At 38.7% G+C, this 19,389-nt stretch overlaps 1 protein-coding gene across 7 annotated transcripts in view; it reads left to right on the forward strand.

The window, feature by feature from the left end:
• The window catches only part of LOC149185411 (uncharacterized), a 272,063-nt gene that overhangs the window by 95,100 nt on the left and 157,574 nt on the right, over window positions 1–19,389 (forward strand). For all 7 annotated transcript variants that reach the window (XM_089417931.1, XM_089417926.1, XM_089417925.1 and 4 more), the window contains one exon: window positions 3,160–3,210. In XM_089417931.1, the coding sequence (XP_089274057.1) occupies window positions 3,160–3,210 (51 nt within the window). The remainder of the gene's footprint in view (window positions 1–3,159; window positions 3,211–19,389) is intronic.

Here is a 19,389-nt window from a genome sequence, read left to right on the forward strand (position 1 = left end):
GGAGATTTGACCCCGTGACCTCCCAACTGGGAAAGTACTTAGCAACGGGAACTCGACCATTTGAGCTATCCCTTGGGGCTTGAAAAAGTTGATAGTTATACCAAGTTCAACCGCCTATATCAAATAGGGATAGTGAGCAAATACAATCATGAATGGGAAATCCTTGCAACAAAAAACCTTGAGTGATAGATATACAATTGCTAAAAATATACATTGTAGGATTAAAGCACAACATCCACAATGAAGTTAAACGATGGAAAAAGTCCTTGGTCAACAAAGAGTACCTTTTGGACTTGTTACTGATCCAATTAGTAGGGTTGCTAAGGTCTTGGAAACCTTGTTGGATGGGCATACATAGGGCAGGATCCATGGTCACTTCAGCTTGAGCCCCTGCTCTTTAGATTTAAATACCTCCTAAATGATCAATGGAGAATTCCCTAAAGTAAACCCAACTAACTCCAAGTAAGACTACTGCATTAAATGGGGTTGAGAAGGACTAGAGTTGTTATATGGGTCTGTCCCTCTATTTTTGAGTATAATTAAGCAACAGAAAACGAAACAGCAATTAAAGTAACTCCAAATGACAAAAAATATATTGTGTAACGAGTAAAAATTGATGTACAAAAAATAATCTAACCATATATGGTCTTACTTTTCAGTTTGGACTGTTGGTTAGAGATTTATGAATCAAAACAGCTTGCTGTCCTATAAAATCAGACTGTAAAGTCTGCATAAAATCATATGGACAACAACCTATTCAGCCTAAATTAGTCACCCTGTGAGTTCCAAAGCACTTTTAAATGTTATGTTGTAATTATTGAGAAATGTAACTAGTATCGGTCTTCATAATTGTGTTTGGGTCACGATGTAATATATTTGTCAAAAGAAAGAAAAAGAAAATTTATTGTAAAAGAAAATTATTTATAAGCTTGGGTTTCATGTTCTATTTATTTTTTCAAAGCACCCATTGTGTGCTTCTAGGGTTTGTATCATAAGTCATTATCCATGTCATCATGTTATAGACCCTTCCTGGGCTTTGTTTATCAAGAAATAAATATGTAAAAGAGTCAATATTGTAAGATTAACCTCCTCCATCATGTCAGCCTGCCCACTCTTCATGTCGGCCTTGTTGTCGCACAAAGTGTCTAGGCACTGCAACAATGCTCAGAGTAAGGGTTGTCACTCTAATCCTTACTCACTCCGTTTAGATTCTCTCTTAGACAAGTCAAGGGGGGTTCCAAAGCACTTTTAAATGTTATGTTGTAATTGTTGAGAAATGTAACTAGTATCGGTCTTCATAATTGTATTTGGGTCACGATGTAATATATTTGTCAAAAGAAATAAAAAGAAAATTTATTGTAAAAGAAAATTATTTATAAGTATGGGTTTCATGTTATATTTATTTTTTCAAAGCACCCATTGTGTGCTTCTAGGGTTTGTATCAAAAGTCATTATCCATGTCATCATGTTATGGACCCTTCCTGGGCTTTGTTTATCAAGAAATAAATATGTAAAGAGTCAATATTGTAAGATTAGCCTCCTCCATCAAGTCAGCCTGCCCACTCTTCATGTTGGCCTTGTTGTTGCACAAAGTGTCTAGGCACTGTGACAATGCTTAGAGTAAGGGTTAGCATATGTATACTAGTTTCTTTAAATTTTAATATAGTTTTGGTTTCTTTAGATAGGTAGTGTTAAAAAATTAATTTTTTTTTATGAAGTATGTTTTTGTTTTGATTTAATTCAAAATTCAAAATTCAAAATTCGATGTTTGTTTTCGTTTAGATTTTATTTTTTGTTTTATTTTGACTTTAATAAAAATAAAAAATCATTAAAAATATCTAAAAAATTAAAAAATTTAAAAAATGCTAAAATATTTCAAAAAAAAAAAAATTCTTTTGACATTTGATTTTTTACCTTTTATTTTTTATTTTTTTATTTTTTGTTTTAAAATTCTAAAACTTAAAAAAATCTAATATATTTAAAAAACATTTAAAACTTTAAAATTTAAAAAATTTAAAAAATATAAAAGTCTAAAAACTTTTAAAATCCTAAACATTTAAGAATGTTTAAAAATTTTAAAAAATTCTAAAAAATTTTAAATTTGGGCCTAAGGATTTCAAATGAAATAAATTAAGGGGTTTTCGCTTAAACATTAAAAATTTTAATGTGGCCTATGGCCCATTAAAAATTTCGATTTTTTAACCCGTTGATTTGTTTTACTTCATTAATGTTTATTGCCTAAATTAAAGTCCTTTGGTATTTCTGATGTTAAATGCTAAATCTTAAACTTTATGATTCTTCTATGGCCAAGGTGCAATAAATCATATTGATTGTTGGAAATGGTTAATTAATCCTAGATTTGGGCAGTTGATGAAAATCATTTTAAATCTAAAATATCTTGCGTGTTACAGTTTTGGGCGTTTGTATTGATTATTCATGACTGTCATTATTCGTCACATATTGGAAAATTGTTCTAGATAGCTTGTTTTACTTAATCTGTGGTTAATTGAATATAAAGGCACTAGTCTGTAATCATTTCTATCTTGTGGTCGTGTCTTGGCTACATTAGCATTTAATCTTTTCATCTAAGTTAATCGAGATTCGTTTACTTTCATCAAGTTGTCCATCATTAAATCTCCTAGACCCTGTTTTCACAAGCTATCCTCATCCATTTGCCTAGGGACTACCCCCCTTGACTTGCCTAGGAGAGAGTCTAAACGGATTGAGTAAGGATTGAGAGTGACAGCCCCTACTCTGAGCGTTGTTGCGGTGCCTAGACACTTTGTGCGACAAGAAGGTCAATTGTTATCTTGGTTAAATTGGATTATTACAATTTATTATTTTAGATTGGGAATGTGGAAGTTATATAACATGTTAAGTTATGTAGCATGTTTAAGTTATCTAAAATTATGTAAGTTAGTATATATATATATATATATATGGAATAGATCTTAAAAATGTTCAGAGGAGTTATCCTTTATACATTGCATCTAGGTTGTTTTATGTTGTCTAAAATATTAAATCTCTGTGATTGAAATAGTAAGATGGGATCTACACTAATGGAAAGGTGCAAAAAATTCTTCTAAATTACAAGTTTGAGAACTAGTACAATTACTTTGATGTAGAAGGTCCACTCAAGTTTTATGTTCGTTACTACAGATTCTAGCTTCAAACTTAAGGATGAGACGTCTTCGTGGATATGAAATAAAGGTATGTTTTGGCTTCATGATTTATGTTGAAATTTGAGAAACAAATCAATTAACTAAAATATATAAACTTTTTGCCATCCTTTTTCTTTTGAGTTGTGCATTTTGTATTTATGGGAAGAATCCAATACTTATATTACTGGAAGGAATGCATTTGTCATTTTATATAAAAGTGTGTACATACCATCATTACCTCAAAATAGACTTTTACTCCACCTACCCATGTAAGTAATGCAAGTAAGGCATGTGCTTGAGATGTAGCGCATATATCTACTTTTCACAATCTAATACATTGGAAAATTTCAAATATATAGTATGCATACACAGTCACAAAGGAGAGAGAATAAACTTGATATTCTGATAACAAAAAATGGGTAGGCATACATCATAATGTCTCATGGAGGAGATGACCAAAAATACAACTAATTAGATTAGTTTTGGATGTCAGTGCTGTTTTTATAAATCAAGGTGATTCTAAATCGACCTTTCAAATACTTAATAGTAAAACATAGAAACTTGAGTTGACCGATTGTTCCTGGCAACCTTGTTTCCAGATTAAACAACAAAGGTTTAAAACTAAACAGAAAGAACTGGTTCTAAACCTTCTTTGACAAAGTGCCAGAAAATATAAACATAAAGCTAAGGAGGGGAACTAGAAAGACTTGTGGTTAAGCCTCCTCGTCCTCAAGAGGGATGGAGTGCTTTAGGTTGCTTCCAACTTTGCACTTGGAGTCTTCCTTTGTTGTTATCAAGTCCTTTGGAGTATGTCCATGTTTTGAACCCCGTTGTCCCTAAATTCCATCTAGAAGGGAGCCATATTTGTCATGTAATAATTAATTAGTGTCCAAAATGTGTTATATGATAGGTATATCCTGTTGCAATATTCTCCTTGGTGGGCCAATACAAGTTAATTTAGTTCTAAAGGCAATCATCTCCTTAGTCGGCCAATACAAGTCAATTTGATGCCGAAGGCAATCATCTCCTTGGTGGGTCAATACAGGTCAATTATGTGTGAATATTGGGTGACCTTACTTTGAGAGACCCTAGTGTTTGGCACTGTTACTACCCAAACTAGTAGTCTTGTCAAGGTCCATACAAGCTGATAAGATGGTACATGTAGGACAAGTGCTCATTGTCACCTTGGAACAAGTTCCCACTCTTTAAGCTCATCTCCTTCTTAAATGACTATGGCAGGATTCCTTAAATGAATTGTTTCACCCAAAAGATTAATAGAGTAGTGCCTTACAATGGGGTGTAGGATGAAGAGACGAGCCAATTCTTTCTTATTATGCTAATCTAGAAATGATATTTATGCAGAAAATAATACAGACTAGCAATGTAATTTACTCAGAACTCAAGATGTTAAACTGGTAATAGAGAGTACACAATTACTGTTCTTACCAAATAGTTATCCTTGAAGTGTACCTTTGGTAAGGGGCTGTTTTGTGTTATTCTGCTTTTGTCCTGTGACTATAGATCTGGAAAAACATAGAAACAACAATGTAAACCGCTTTCCAGGGCCACCCAAAAGTGTATGCACACTCTAGAATAATGATATAGGGGTGGGGAAAGCTAGGACAACAATGATAGATCTTGACCCTTCCTAAACTTCAAGTTTGCAACAAATCTATTTTTAGCAAGCTGGAAACTTGTTTCAGAGGTCTTGGGATCAAATCCCCACTGGGTGAAAACCTAGAAATTTATTCTAGCTTATATTTTAATCTTTGAATCGCTGGAATAAGTTATAGATAGCCCCAAAATAATGGTATAAACTTCAATAACAAATTTGGAGCTTATGCTAGGGTTTGTATGATAAGAACTTACATGGAAATAGCCCTTGGGAGATTGCCGGATCCAATGTCTGATTTGCTGTAAAGTAATGCACATATGCAAATTAGACTTGATATATGAAATATGTGTTTAAAATCCCCCCAAAAAATATGTCTCTCCCTTGGATCGAATATAGAAATGTAGTTCAAAATATCAAGGGTTAACTAGCTATTTTGAGGTAAAAACTACAAAGTATAAGCTAGTAAATATATATATATATATATATATATATATATATCTATATCTATATCTATATATATATATATATCTATATATATATATATTTTTTTTAATTTTTAATTTTTATTTTTATAAAATGAGAAAATAATAGATTTTCAGATTTTTAAATAAGATGGTTGCTGAGATATGCTTACCTTGGTCAAATATTACCTTCCAATTGTCGGGTTGTGAATCAAAACCACTCTTAAGTTAACCTTGCACTTTGGACATGAGAAATGCTTGGAGTCAATGAGACTAATTGCTTTCACCTTTGTTTAAGATAGCTCCACATGTTATGGCATTTGATCTCACAGTTCAACAACAACAACGATGGGAGGATTATCTAGCCCTTTTATAACTTTCTTTGTAATGACTATGTAACAACTAGTTTGAATCTCTACCAAAATATTATTCTTTGATGTGTTATCCATGTTTCTGCAAAATTTTGCACCTTGGTGCAATGCCTCACTGGGAAAGGTAGATGCACAACAAGACAAGAGTGTCACAACTGTCAGCTTAGCAGCAATCCCTCTTCTATTTTAGTGGTGACTTCCAACCACCACAAGGGAGGCTTCTTGGTAGGACTCAGGGACCAAATAACCCCAAAAAGGCTAGAGTTAAGTGTCCCCCAAGTATCCTACTAACAAATCTCACCAATTCTTTTGGCTGTAAAGGGTAGGGTCAGGTGGAGATGGAGTGCGATGCAAGCAAAGGGGTTCATAGTGTCTATGGGTCAATCTAAGGCTTCTTGGACCTTGGGAGTATGAAATAGAGTCATGGAACACACCCTAAGCATGCATAACACAACGCATCAGTAACTAGGGCAAAAATCTGCATTTTATGACAACAAACAAAACTTTATCATATCCCTTGATGGTCATCTTTACCCTTCCTTTATCCACAAATTTCTTCTTTTCTTTTCAACCTTTCTTTCCTCAGATATCTACCAAGGGCACCTTGCCAAATTATTTAGAGGAACCTTTGAAATACACTTGGATAGAAACATGTGTTAGTGTCTCCTCTAGAGGATCTCAAAATTTGGTAGAATTTCCACAGTTAGTTTTCCGAAAATCCTTGTGCCCTAGAAGGGAACCTTGCTTGTTTCCTTTGGTAGAGGTGGCTTTCTTGAGGGTCATATGCACTTTGTATTCAATGGAATAAATTCTAAGAGACCCTTGGCTCTGTCTTACCTTGACCTTGTGAATACTTTAGAGGAATTTCTTCTCACATATATCCTAAAACCCTAGGTCTAGGATAAGCCCTAATTAGGTCTCTCAAGGATAGCTACAACCTATTTAAGGTGTCTAATCATCTTACAAAGCTTCTCGAGAGGTCCTATCTCACATTTGGAATCTTGACCTTATACAATCTTATCTTAGTTGCAAATCTCAAGCTCTAGGTCTTGATCTCCATCCCAGGCTTTCTTTGGGAGCCTTTAGCTTCATTGAAGCATTGAAACCTTATTGGGTCTCTCCTTGAATGGGCCTTGGGAATCACGTCATACCTTGTCATTGATCCTCTTATCACAAGTGATTTCCTTCATATCGAGACTCCTCCCATCGGTGAAAGTCCGTAAAGAGTAGGGGACATTAACTGAGGTGACAGTGGGTCTTTTCCCCATTGTTGTCATTTGGTCTAGTTATTGTCCCATAGGTTCCCCTCCTGGGGCCCTGCTAGATTGTGTGGCAACATATTTGGAACTGTTACCGGGGAGGAAGCAGGTCTGTCGCCTTGGTTAAATATTTGAAGAGGTAATGCCTTTGGCAACAATATAGATCCTCTTCTGGCGACTCCATTGGAAGAGTGAAGCCTTTGTTCTTCACTTAGTTTCAAAGTTCGATGCTTGTAGGGTGAAGCAAGCATTCTTTAAGGCAATTTTCATTCACCTTGATGACTCCCATGTCATTGGCATATAGAAACCAACAACATGTTGATCAATCATTTTCCTGCCATTGATATACCATGGATCTCACAATACCCAAGTTACTAACATACGCGGGATATGCCAACATTCGATGGGGATCCGCTCTCAGTAGGAAATCATGTTGTAAATTTCATAAGGTATATTTCAAGACGCAGTATAACTCAACTTTATGACATGATGGAATTGTTTGTCTTGTCTTTTGCTTTGGATACTGATTGGTTCAAATCATGTGAACATAAAAGCATCTCCTCTTTCTCTATGTTAGTTTTATGTTTCCTCTTGCATAAAGGACCAAGTTTTCAATCCATTGAAGAAGCATGTCAAATCATGGACCTAGCATTTGAGGAAGCCTTCAGTGAACATGAGGAGGACCACAAGGAAGAAAAACATCCCCTTCTAGATCCTCAAGATGAGGTCATTGATGGAGACCTCAAGGTCCATACTAAAGAAGAATGTTATAAGCTGGAAAGTGTTTCTTCCCAGGATAATGACAATGTTCTAGATCCTGAAAGCCTCCAAACACTGCAAGAAAAGATGGATGAATATAAGAAATCTTGTAGGAGGCTAATGAAAGAATGTGAAGGCAAGGATCTCCTATTCCATTTTTGTGAACAAGGAGGAAAGCTCTATGAGATGCAACGTGAATATAAAGAGAATCCTACAAACACCCTTCTCCTAGAACTTTATTACCATAACTATGTAGTAAACACTTGTGTGATATTGTTCAAGAAAAAGAGGAGGAATTGAAGCTTTTTCTCCCTAATCAACATGAAACAAATAATGAAGAACTTTATTACCATAACTATGTAGTAAACACTTTGTGTGATATTGTTCAAGAAAAAGAGGAGGAATTGAAGCTTTTTCTGCCTAATCAACATGAAACAAATAATGAAGAGTGGGATGATTATGATGAGGCTTCAAATGTAAAAGATCATGGTAATCAAGATGACGAGGAATATATGGATGAATTTTGGGCAGAAGATTGGGGAATTGGATATGACTAGCAAATATGAAAGCTCCATGGAAGCGCGGGTCCACGATGATGAACCTAATAAAGTTGGGCTTCTCATTCAAGAGGGGATATTGAATAATGTACTTCATGAAGATCTAGAGAATGTGGACACTATTGCTTCCCCTGAGGTTGACATTTGTGACTTCTTGCATATAAACAGGGGGGAAGTGGGAGAGAAGCAGCCATCATTTCAAGGATGATCCAATTTAGGACGCTGATAATGAAAATGGATCTGTGGGATGTGAAGTTAAGGTTGGCCCTTGAAAAAGGTGCCCCCATTGACCCCTTGAACATTCACATTGATGATTATTTCCAGATTGAAGAATGAAAGCGAGAGATCAATGGCCATTGAGTGGATAATATCCCTATCTATTATACTGATGACAATACTAATGGAAACCTCACCTTGCCTTACCTTCCTCACGGAGGTGTATTTGAGTCATCCTTGGATCCTTCTATCATTCCCCATTTCATGAGCATTGAAGGTGATAAACCTAATTTGTTACCTCCATTTGATTGTAATCCTTGTAGTAAGGAACGCACTTGTTGTGATCCTCCATGCCAGCCACCCCTTTTTCCTTCCCATCATAACCTTAAGGCAACCATGAAGCCCGATATCACTAAGAAGGATCTTGATAGGGAGTTCATGAGCCTGGTTAGACCACCATCAGATCTCAATCCCGCAGATCTAACGGCCTACATTCATATTGGTCGAACTCGATCACCTAACTTTACCCGCCTAATAAGGCGGTTTCCCTCGACTCCAGATGGCTACATGTCACGCCCTGAAGCACATCGGGTGACCCCTCCTCAAAACCGCCCACGCCTCTAAAGCGGTGCGACGACCCTCCAATACCGCTTCCCCGCCGTTCCGATAAACCGCCCACCCATAAAATATGAATTTCGCGCCTTATTTCAAAATGTGCCCATTAAAGTTCTAAACTGTGAAAACCCATGTTTTCTCGCTTTCTGCTAGTTTTACACTATAAACCTATGAAACCATTCATGGCCACCATAAGCCTTTGCGATGCGATTTCCCCTCCAATTACGTCCTAAAGCACTGCCCCGAGACCTTTCCCAAGCATTCCTGTGCCAGAGAGCCATCAAGCGCCCTTCTTGCAGACTTACGTTTTCTTAAGTATTATTGAATTTTTCAGGTTATCAGACTAAGATCAGAGCTTGGATAAACAATTCTGATACTAGTCAAAGAACCTATTTACTCCAAGACTCAGACCAGAAACCTGTTAAAAGACCAAATTTAGAAGAAGAAGACTAGTTATACATGCACAGAAGATGAAGACCCTTACACACAAAGCCGAGAAGAAGACAAGGAATAGAGCAGTGACAGTTCAAATCAGAGCAACCAGACCAAAGATACAGATAAATAAAACACACTGAAACTTGATCGATGTCCACTTCCGATCGCTAAGACGCATAAACAATATAAGAATTTACTGTTGAAACACACAGTAAAAGGTAAATTGTAACAGTGAAAGGAAGAAACACAGAAAGGATAAAGACAGGTCATCAGAGTGAAGGAGTATCAGTGACAGAGAGTATCAAATGAAAGACACAAGTAAATACAACCTTCAGCGAGATAATTCAACAAAAAAGAGTATAAAGAGCTAGAAACAAACCATAACAGCCAGTAGTACCACAATAAAAGGGACAGCATGAAAGCAGTTCATTAGCTGCCTCTATCTTCCTGCGAGAAAATATTTTCTATTTCCTAGATTAAATCTCAAGTTAGGTTGAGATATTTGTATTAACACCTTAGTATAAATACTTCATAATTTGAAGTATGTAGTGTGGATTCTTAGACATCTTTATACTGCTTGATTGAAAGACTGTAAAAGCTATTGGAGCATTGATTGAGCCAGCAAGCTGGATTGATGAATAAAGACAAGATATTTCAAAGGATTCATGTGCAGAGCAAAGTGTAGACAAGTATTTTCTCACGTTGTTGTTATCTCTTAAAGTTTTCATATTGTTGATCTAAATCTGGATGCCATAACTGGAAGTATTATATCAGAATTTGTTTAATTACATTCTGCTATAACAGTTAGGTGAATATATGTTTTCTACAAATAATCTAAGTTAAGGAATTCTTAATTGCTCCTTAGTTTAGGTTGTTTCTTTTAATCTATAGCAAAGGATTCTTAATTGCCCTTTGTTTCCGATTGCCCCCCTGTTCTTCATTTCAATCCCGGTCTGAGAATTCTTAATTGCTCTCTCACCCTGGTTAAAACCTTTTCCATCCCTCTGGCCTAAAGACCTGCACTCTGTTTTGCTATCTTGCCCTTTGAACATTCCCTTTAATGAGTTGATCTAGTTCTGCTACCCTTCTTTTGACTCCATATGCCCAATGGTCTAGAGACAACATTCTATCCATCTGTTTCAAGGATTCCACCACCCAATCTTCAATACAAATCAAAACCCCCCTTGAAATTTCATAACTAGCCTAATATCCAAACAAACCAAGCTAAATCATATAGAGAGAGCCCTCTCTGAGCATCAGGAAGGCTAGGTCCTGATCTCCAAAAGTGGTTAGTGGTTACCTCGGTGATCTCCTTCTTTAACCTTGGGAAATTACTGGGTGATAATAGGTGGATCAGTTACTTACTTCTCGGTAACTGAGTTGCAGTGTAGCAGTTAGCAGTGGCAGTGCTATAGGCAACACGATGCAACATGATGAGAGGGGATGTAGTGTAGATGCAGTGCTGGGAGAATGGACCAGCAGTAGCATGGATGCAGAGGGAGCTGCCGTACAGATGCAACAGTGGTAGTGGCAGGGCCATGGGAAGCAGTACAAGATGCAACAGTGCAGAGATGTTGGGCGGGGAGCCCTAGCATCAGCACAAGGAGCGATGCTGGATAATCAGGGTGATGCTCAGTATGGAGGATTACTAGAGCACAATCCTCGCTAAGAGGGAGTGTTGATTTGGGGTAGCATCGGATGTGCTCTAGCCATGAAAATTGGTGGATAGGCTAAGGCGCATGAGATCTCCAAGACTCAGAAATGGTTTGGGCAGATTCTAACTAGTTTGGGAGAGATTAAAATAATTAATATTTTTAATGGAGTTCCTAAGTCTAAACTTAGGAAAAATAAAATATTAATGTGTATTAATATAAAACTGGGTTAGAAGGTTCCAAAAGTCATGGATCAAGCCAAATCTAATCTTAGCTGTTGATTAGAGATTTAATCTTGGCTGTTGATGGACCAACGAGAAAAGTATAAGAGAAGGCTTGAGGGTCAGTTGGAGAATGCATGAGAGTGATCAGTCATTCTATTCTCTAGAGCGGGGTTTGCTAAGAGAGATAGAATCAATGATCAACAGCGAGGGGTAGTGAATACATAGTAGAGAGGCAGAGTTGGTACTAAAGAGACATTGCAGAGCCCGGAGCGGTTGACACAGAGGCAGTTGGGTACCACGTAGAGGCAGCTAGGAGCTGCGTAGAGCCATGAGAGGCCAGTGTGTGAGACGCAGAGGGTCTAGGGGCTGACATAGAGACTAACAGAGCTGATGCAGGGCCAAGAGGCAGCGCTGGAAGGATTTTGTGGGACAGACTGGGTGCTGGTGAGTCGGGTAGGGTGACGCAGTCCCTATCAGAGTGACACAGAGCAGTGGGAGCTGCAATTGTTGTTATGGGATTGTTCATCCGGTGATTAATCAGCCGGAATATCTGTCTCCGAGGAGAGGTACTACTGTCGAGGGCATTCTCTGTTGGGTGAGCCATTTCTGGCACCCTAGTTGTATTCTGAAAATTGCATAATAATAAAACCCTCTGAATAGCTACACCAGTTTTCTCGCATTGGGTTTTTCCAGGGACATTGGTCCAAAAATAACGGTGTCACTTGTGTGCTTGTTTTCTTTCAGTTGATGATCTGTAGATGTTGATACTATACTTGTGTTTATTTTCAGTATTTACATGGTAAATAACTTGTTAAGAAATTAAGCAAGTAGGAAGAAATAAACCAGATAGTACAGGAAGAATTTCTAACGGGTTAAACTTAGAAATTCCAACAGTGTGGTAGTTTCCTGATTCGCTTCAAATACTGATGTTGTTGAGTTGGCTATGAAATCATCTCTTGGAATTTCCATTGTTTGAATTGCAACATCTGATTATGTTTCAACTTTTGTTGGTTTTTCATCTTCTTGAGTTATGATATTGACTGGATTGGTGTTTGTTCCTTTATTTTCAACTTGGACTGTTATGAGTGGAGACTTCAATACTTCTTGAGTAAGTTGTTCTAACTCGTCATTTAGTGACTTCTTGTCACTTTTAAGCTTCTTTATTTGCGTAAGAAGGGTTTGCTTATGATTCGTTAGACGTAAAAACTCTTCACTTTCTGGATTGTTGACTTTATTCTTAGTATTTTCCTCATCTTTTAAACTTTTGATTTGTTCCAATAACCTTTAATTAAGGGTTTTTAAACACAATTTTCTTTGTCCTTTTCTAATAGATTGTTATTGAGTTTCTTCTCAAAACTTTCCTATTCTTGTTCTAATTTGTGCTTTTTCGCTTTACATTTTTTGACTTGTGTAAGTAGTTTCTGATTATGTTCCTTCAAACATGAATTTTCCTTGTTTTTGTTGGATATGACTTCTTCAAGCTCCTTCTGCTTCTTTGGTACTGTTTCTGGATTCTCTTGAGTCATTACTTTTGAAACATCCTCAAGGTCTTTCGATGAAGGCATTATCAATTCTGATTTTGTTGTCATATCTTGGAATGTGACCATCTTCTTCTTATAAGGGAACACATATTTTTTTTTTCCTGTGTTTAACATGAACGTACCTATTTCTTGAACCAAGGTCAACTGAGAATTATGTCAACCTCTTTGTCAAGCATAATTACGACACAAAATTGAGATATGTACTCATAATGATCAACTGTCACTTGTAAATCATTAATTTCATACTCTTTTTCGCCAAAAATACCTTTTCTTTTGCCTATATTTGGCTATAGAACTAATCGTTGGTTTGTCAAATTAATATTGATGTAATTATTCTCGATGCTGGTGTTAATAGCAATACTAATCTCTTTGCCTTGGATACACCCCTTTAATGTAAATAATCTAAAATCTACAATTGGAATACCTTTACTAGAGAATCTTCCTTTCTCTTCTGCTATAGACTTCATTATTTTTTTTCTTTTCTGACTTTTTCTTCAAAGAATGACTCCATTTTACGTTCGGTGATAGTTTTTGGTTGTTGTTGTTGTTTTCTAAATTATAATTTAAATGAGCTTAAGGTTAACGGTAACCCTTTCTAATTTTTATATTAATATTTGTTTCCTACTTTATAATCCCTTTCGAAAAATGCTTGAACCTTATAACCCCTTTATAAACTTATAACTCCCTTTTTGTACTAGAAAAAATATTTAAATATTATCTCATTTGACTTCTTTTGTAAACTTAAATATCTTATTATTTTATATAACCTTTAACTTAATATAGCTTCACTTCAATAGAAGCTCTTAAATTAATTATTTTCTAGCTTATAAGATATAGTTTATAGTAATATAGTAGTCATCGTATTTTAGGATACAAATTTTATGAGTAGGGACTTTCAAATATGGGCACAGAAAATATCGTGCATTTTTTTTTTTTTTAATTATCTCTCTCTAGTATTTTAGGATGGCACGATAGTTTTTTTTATTGCTATTGTTTCTTTGTTATCATGTGGAATATTGAGTATATACAACTCGACAACCAAAATCAAGCTCCAATAGTTAAAACAATGTGGTTGACAATTTGGCAATTCTTTAGTGTTGACTTGTTTCACCCGGTCTTAATTCCCTTTAGTAAGATAACTCCAAACCTAAAAATTAAACCCTACGTGAATTTGAATTAATTATCAAATAACATATTTGATTTAATTATTAAATGACAGATGGTATAATTTATCAAAGGTCACATTGTTTTGAATTTTTTGTTGCGTCCTCTTGGAATTTGATTTCCACAATAGTCGAAACTAGAAATTTTCAGGACATGGTAATTTACAGGTTCTCTGTATTCAATCGCTCTAGTAGAGATGGTATGATTTGGGGCACTAGCTCACAGTGACAGGGAGTAAATTTTGGTGGAGTGTGTAGGGCGAGGCATGGTCGATGTTGATGCGTTTTTGACGATAGAGGCGACTCGAGAGAGACAGGAAGCAATGATGACAAAGGCGATATAGAGGCCAACAATGAAATCGGTCAGAGGAAGATGGTGTACACAGTTAATAGCAATAGAAAAATAATGGTGACTGTCTGCGAACATTTTCAGTGGCTGCAGACGGTTGAAAGTCGGACAATGCAGGAGGTGGGTGGCACTGTGGTAGGCGACAAGAGAAATGCAGAGGTGGTTCGGCGGTAGGATGGAGTGGCAGGGTGCACAGACACTGGTAATGTGGTTGCAGTATGTTGGGTCTCAGTGAGAAGGGTGTCTTGGACATGATTGCAACAACGGTATTCCGGGGGCCGCCAGAGGAGTGGAGATTTGTGTTCGTTAACTGTCTGCGACAGATATGACGGTTGGCGGTGTCGTGGTGGTTGGATCGATGACTGCAGAGGCTGCCGGGGTAGTTTTCATTTAATTGATTTTTGTATATATTTTTTATATAGAACTTTTTTTACATATATTTTTTAAATATCAATGATTTGAAATTTATTATTATTATTTTTAATATGCTTTTTTGTTTTTTTTTTTAAATATTTTTTTTGAACTTTTTTGATTTGTTTTTTTTTATATATATTTTTTTCTAATTTTTTATTTATTTTATTTTATATTTTTTTGAATAACCTCTTTTTTTCCCTTGATTTTTTTTTTAAATTCTTTTTTTCTCTTTCTTCTTATTTTTAATTATTTTTTTCTTTTATGGCCAAAGGCCAATAGGCGAAAATGGAGAAACTCAACTTGTGTAGCGAAACGCTTCAGTTGCGATGACAACAAGGTTGACGAATGGGTTGATGGCCAAAGGCCGGATCAGACGTGGCTCTGATACCAATGTAACGAACAAAGTTCATATACCTGCAATAATCTTCAAAATACTTCGAAGACAAAGACATCCATTGTAGGGCAAGTAATTATATATAAGAATATTTGAATCCAAGTGAGATGATTACAATGAGGGCGAGGGCCAGCTTATATACCCTAGGAGGGTACCTCTTCACAACGGTTATGTCCTTAGGTACATACCTCTTCATTACTAACTATTTAATTAATTAATCATTAATTATGATTATTATTGTTTACATTATTTTCTATTATTTTACTATAAATTATATTCCTAACATAGACGAAGTCTACCATCGGCTGTCCCTCATGCTCATGGAGCGCCTCAGATTGCCTCGCTGAAAGTGTATCATGCAACTCCCTAGCGATCACTTCCCCAAGTGTGAGCCCACGGGTGGAACATATGCTCCCTCAGTAGTAGACCATGGTATCCCCAAGCCTGTATCCGTCAGCCTGTGCGCCAACCAAATGCCTTAATTGGAGAGTTTCTCTCTGAATACTCCGTATCCCAACTAGCTGTCCCGAGCGAGCCTCTCGCGTCTTACTACTCGTGATGAAGGCAACAAGTGTGTGAAAATTCTATCACTGCAACATCTGATTTACTTTGCCTACTTATTTTCAACAAGTTGTTTATGAAATTCCTTTAATAAACATTAAAAAAAATTCTGCTGTAGATATCACACCATAATACATAAACAAACACATGCACAAGAATCAACACATTGACACATATATTTTTGACAACAGTCCTTGGAAAAACCCAATGTGGGAAACCGGTGCAGCAAGGGAGGATTTTATTATTCAGCAATTTTTAGTACAAGCGGGTGCCAAACTAGCTTACCTAACAGAGAGAAAAATTCTCCAGCGCTTCTCCCAGTCCCAGTGTCAGCCTAGTTGACCTCTGCGTAGCTCCTAGATACTCTGCGTCAGCCCTGGGCCTTTTTGCATCACCCATGCAGGCCCTCTAGTGACTGCGCAGTCTCCTGCTGCTTCAACGTTTGCTTGAAAGGCCTTGCGTCTGCCTTTCCTGCCTCTGCGTTGGTCTTCTGTTGTTGATCCTGACTGTCTGCTCCCTACTTGCTGCCTCCTGCTGCTCTCCAGACCACTAGTTCGAATTTATCAACTAACCTTGCTCCAGAAATCGAACTGACTAGTCTCCCTCAGTTTGTTCTCCAACTGACCCTCAAGCCTCCTCTTATAATTTTCTCATTGGTCCAGCAACGGCCGAGATTAAGTCCCTAATCAATGGCTAAGATTAGATCTAGCTTGATCCATGACTTTTGGACCATTCTAACTCAGTTTTATATTTTTTTTTTCTCGGTAAAAACTAGCTAAACTTTTATATTATATGTACAAAAGAACTTTACACACAGAAAGACATGCCTTCCAGGGCCTGCAATAGCATCCTGGGAACCTTGACTGTAGACCGAAAAGCTCCCTCGCAGGGGCAGCATCGCCAGAACTTCTCATGACAACAAAAGCTCCCACACAGGGGCAGCACCGGACCGACTTCTCAAAACAATGGCAAAATCTATCAGAATCCCTAAGGAACAACATTGTATAGACCAGACACATGACTGCCCACGCAGGGGCTTGCTGCTAAGATCGACTGAACAGATTTAAGCACGACAGAGACACAAGTGTCAACTGCCAGTGTAGACCAAACAGAATTGAGACTGAACCATAGACCTGACAAATTTAAACACGGCAGAGACACAAGTGTCAACTGCCAGCAAACATAACCGAATAACAAAATCAAAATACCCGCAGCTGCATTAGTCCTGGAGTCGGGCTGAGGATGGAAGGTGGGCTGCAAGATGTGCATCCGCCTCTTCACAGAGGCTCTTGTCTTCGACCACGTACGCCCAACCGTCACCTTCTTCACGTCCTTCCCACATTTTCTTCCATTTCTCCTCGTCAACGCCTGGAGGGGCTGGCCCCAATGGAGGTGAGAGGTCTTGCGTACTCTTTTCCTCCATGCCTCCAGCTTCAGACGGTGGTTGCACCGTAGCAATGACCTTTTCCGCAGCCGCTTCTTCTCCAACCTCAATTTCCTTTCCAGAGCCTTCCAGTGGCATCTCCAGCGTGCCCTGAGGACTTCCATCCTCAATTCCTTCTGGAATTTTGGTGAATAGGACTGAAAAGTGGGCATTGACTCCTGCATTGTCCGCAGAGTTGCCCAGAGTGAATACCACAGAGCCGAAGGCTGGAAGCGCCGGCTCCCCTTCGCTGGAACTCCCGACCTCCATGAATTGTCTAATGGGGAGCTGGGTCGCCCGGGCTCGCCTATGACAATAGCAGCAACAACAGTGATGATGTTCATCTGCTGCAGGGGTTCGTGAGGAGGAGCCTCTCCATGGTCCCCTTCTGCTGGGCTGTCGCTCCCGTACTTTAACCATGGTGTCCCTAATGCCTCCTTTGTATGCCTGAGGGTAAGCTTGAACTCGGTAGCAATGCCAATTTCTTCCCAATTCGCCCTCTGGTGCACAAAACTCAGCTTGAATTCCTCCTCTTGGTGCCAGACTATTCCATTTCCCCAATTGTCGTTGCGTATTTGCCAATTGCCCTCCCCTTCCAGACCAGCGGCAAGGATGGCAACAGAGACAGGCTTCAACTTTGCCGCGGGGTGGTGAAATCTTCCCCGGCCTGAACTCTCTGTGCTTCTGCACCCACCAACTCTCAGCAAACCAATATTCCTTGCTCGACCCATCGAGCTCCTCATATGCTGCTTCATTCCCTCGTTGCAGGCGCTCAATAACTGCGCTCTGCTCCTCCATCTACCTCTCCCCTCAGCCATCAATTGCATTAACTGCAGCTTTGCGCGGAAGGGGAGTTTAATTGCCAATTGACGGCCTCCTCCGAGGAGCCGTGGAGTTAACACGGGGCGGCACATGCTGGGCATGTGGCTCGCCCCTCCTCGACACTCCAACACCCGCATCCGGGGTAACTTAGTTTTATATTAATTCACATTAATATTTTATTTTCCCTAAGTTTAGACTTAGGGACTCCATTAAAGATATTAATTATTTTAATATCTTCCAAACTGGTTAGATTCTGCCCAAACCATTTCTGGGTCTTGGAGATCTCATGTGCTTTAGCCTCTCCACCAATTTTCATCGCTAGAGCACATCCGATGCTACCCCAAATCACAATAAGGGACAACATCCAACTCCTTTGTGCCTGCAAACAATGTGGAAGTGAGGTAGGTGCACAAGACCCCATGGATGTCGTCAAATGATGCTCATCTGCCTCCTCACCGATCCTGGGTGAATTATACCAAATGGCATGCTTGTCGTCCTCATCAGGTGGTCTCCTTAGAGGTAATGCTCCAAAATCCCCATGGGTAGCATCACACCTCACTACATACGACCAAGCACCCCTGCACTCCCCTGCATACAAACATGTACCTTTGCGCCCCTCAGCACATGACTACACCAGTTGCACCCCTCTGTGCCCTGCTGGAAACCACTACCTACTGCCGTACTACCCTGCACCATAAAGCATCCCACGTGTGCCAATGTATCTGCCACTCTGCTAGTGGACCCGTCATGATGTGTGACATATCTCCACACCTGTCTTGGTGAACCTAAGAGGTCTAACTCCATACATGCTAGGGGAAATATCGCTGCTGTGTCGATCATTTGTGGCTCCCATGCCCAATACATCAATGGGAGAGCATCGTCTCCATGTAGTGCCCTATCCAGTGGCCTGTCAATGCCACCTCCTTTGACAACCTCCTGCCAAGGTACACTGATCATCCAATGCCCCCACACACGACCAACATACCAAGACAACTCATGGAGTCTGCCTGCTCCTCTGTCAGCTTGACCTGCCACTGGTGCTATCCAGAACTCTGGTGGGAATATGAAAATGGGGATGAGTCTAATGACTGGATACACCATCCTTCTAATACCATGACTGACCCAATCTATGGAGGGGTGGCAACTCCCACCTGGATCCCATTGATGATCCATCCCTTGAGCCCCGCTGGCAACCCACGACCCCTGCTGAACTATGCTCTCGACCATGGATGTATCGAAAAACCTAGCTAGCCATCCAACCCCAAGGAAAGGGTTGACAACATGAACTCCTGTACACGGAACTATCTCCCCATCTTGCGAATGCTGTCCCGTACATAACTCATGTCGCCTCATCTCACTCATCCGGTCTGTGAAAATTTCTGAATATACACATCAGA

Source organism: Pinus tabuliformis, chromosome 3_2, assembly GCF_031772625.1.
Source record: "Pinus tabuliformis cultivar Carrire ecotype Pingquan chromosome 3_2, CPIR1, whole genome shotgun sequence".
NCBI lineage: Eukaryota > Viridiplantae > Streptophyta > Pinopsida > Pinales > Pinaceae > Pinus > Pinus tabuliformis.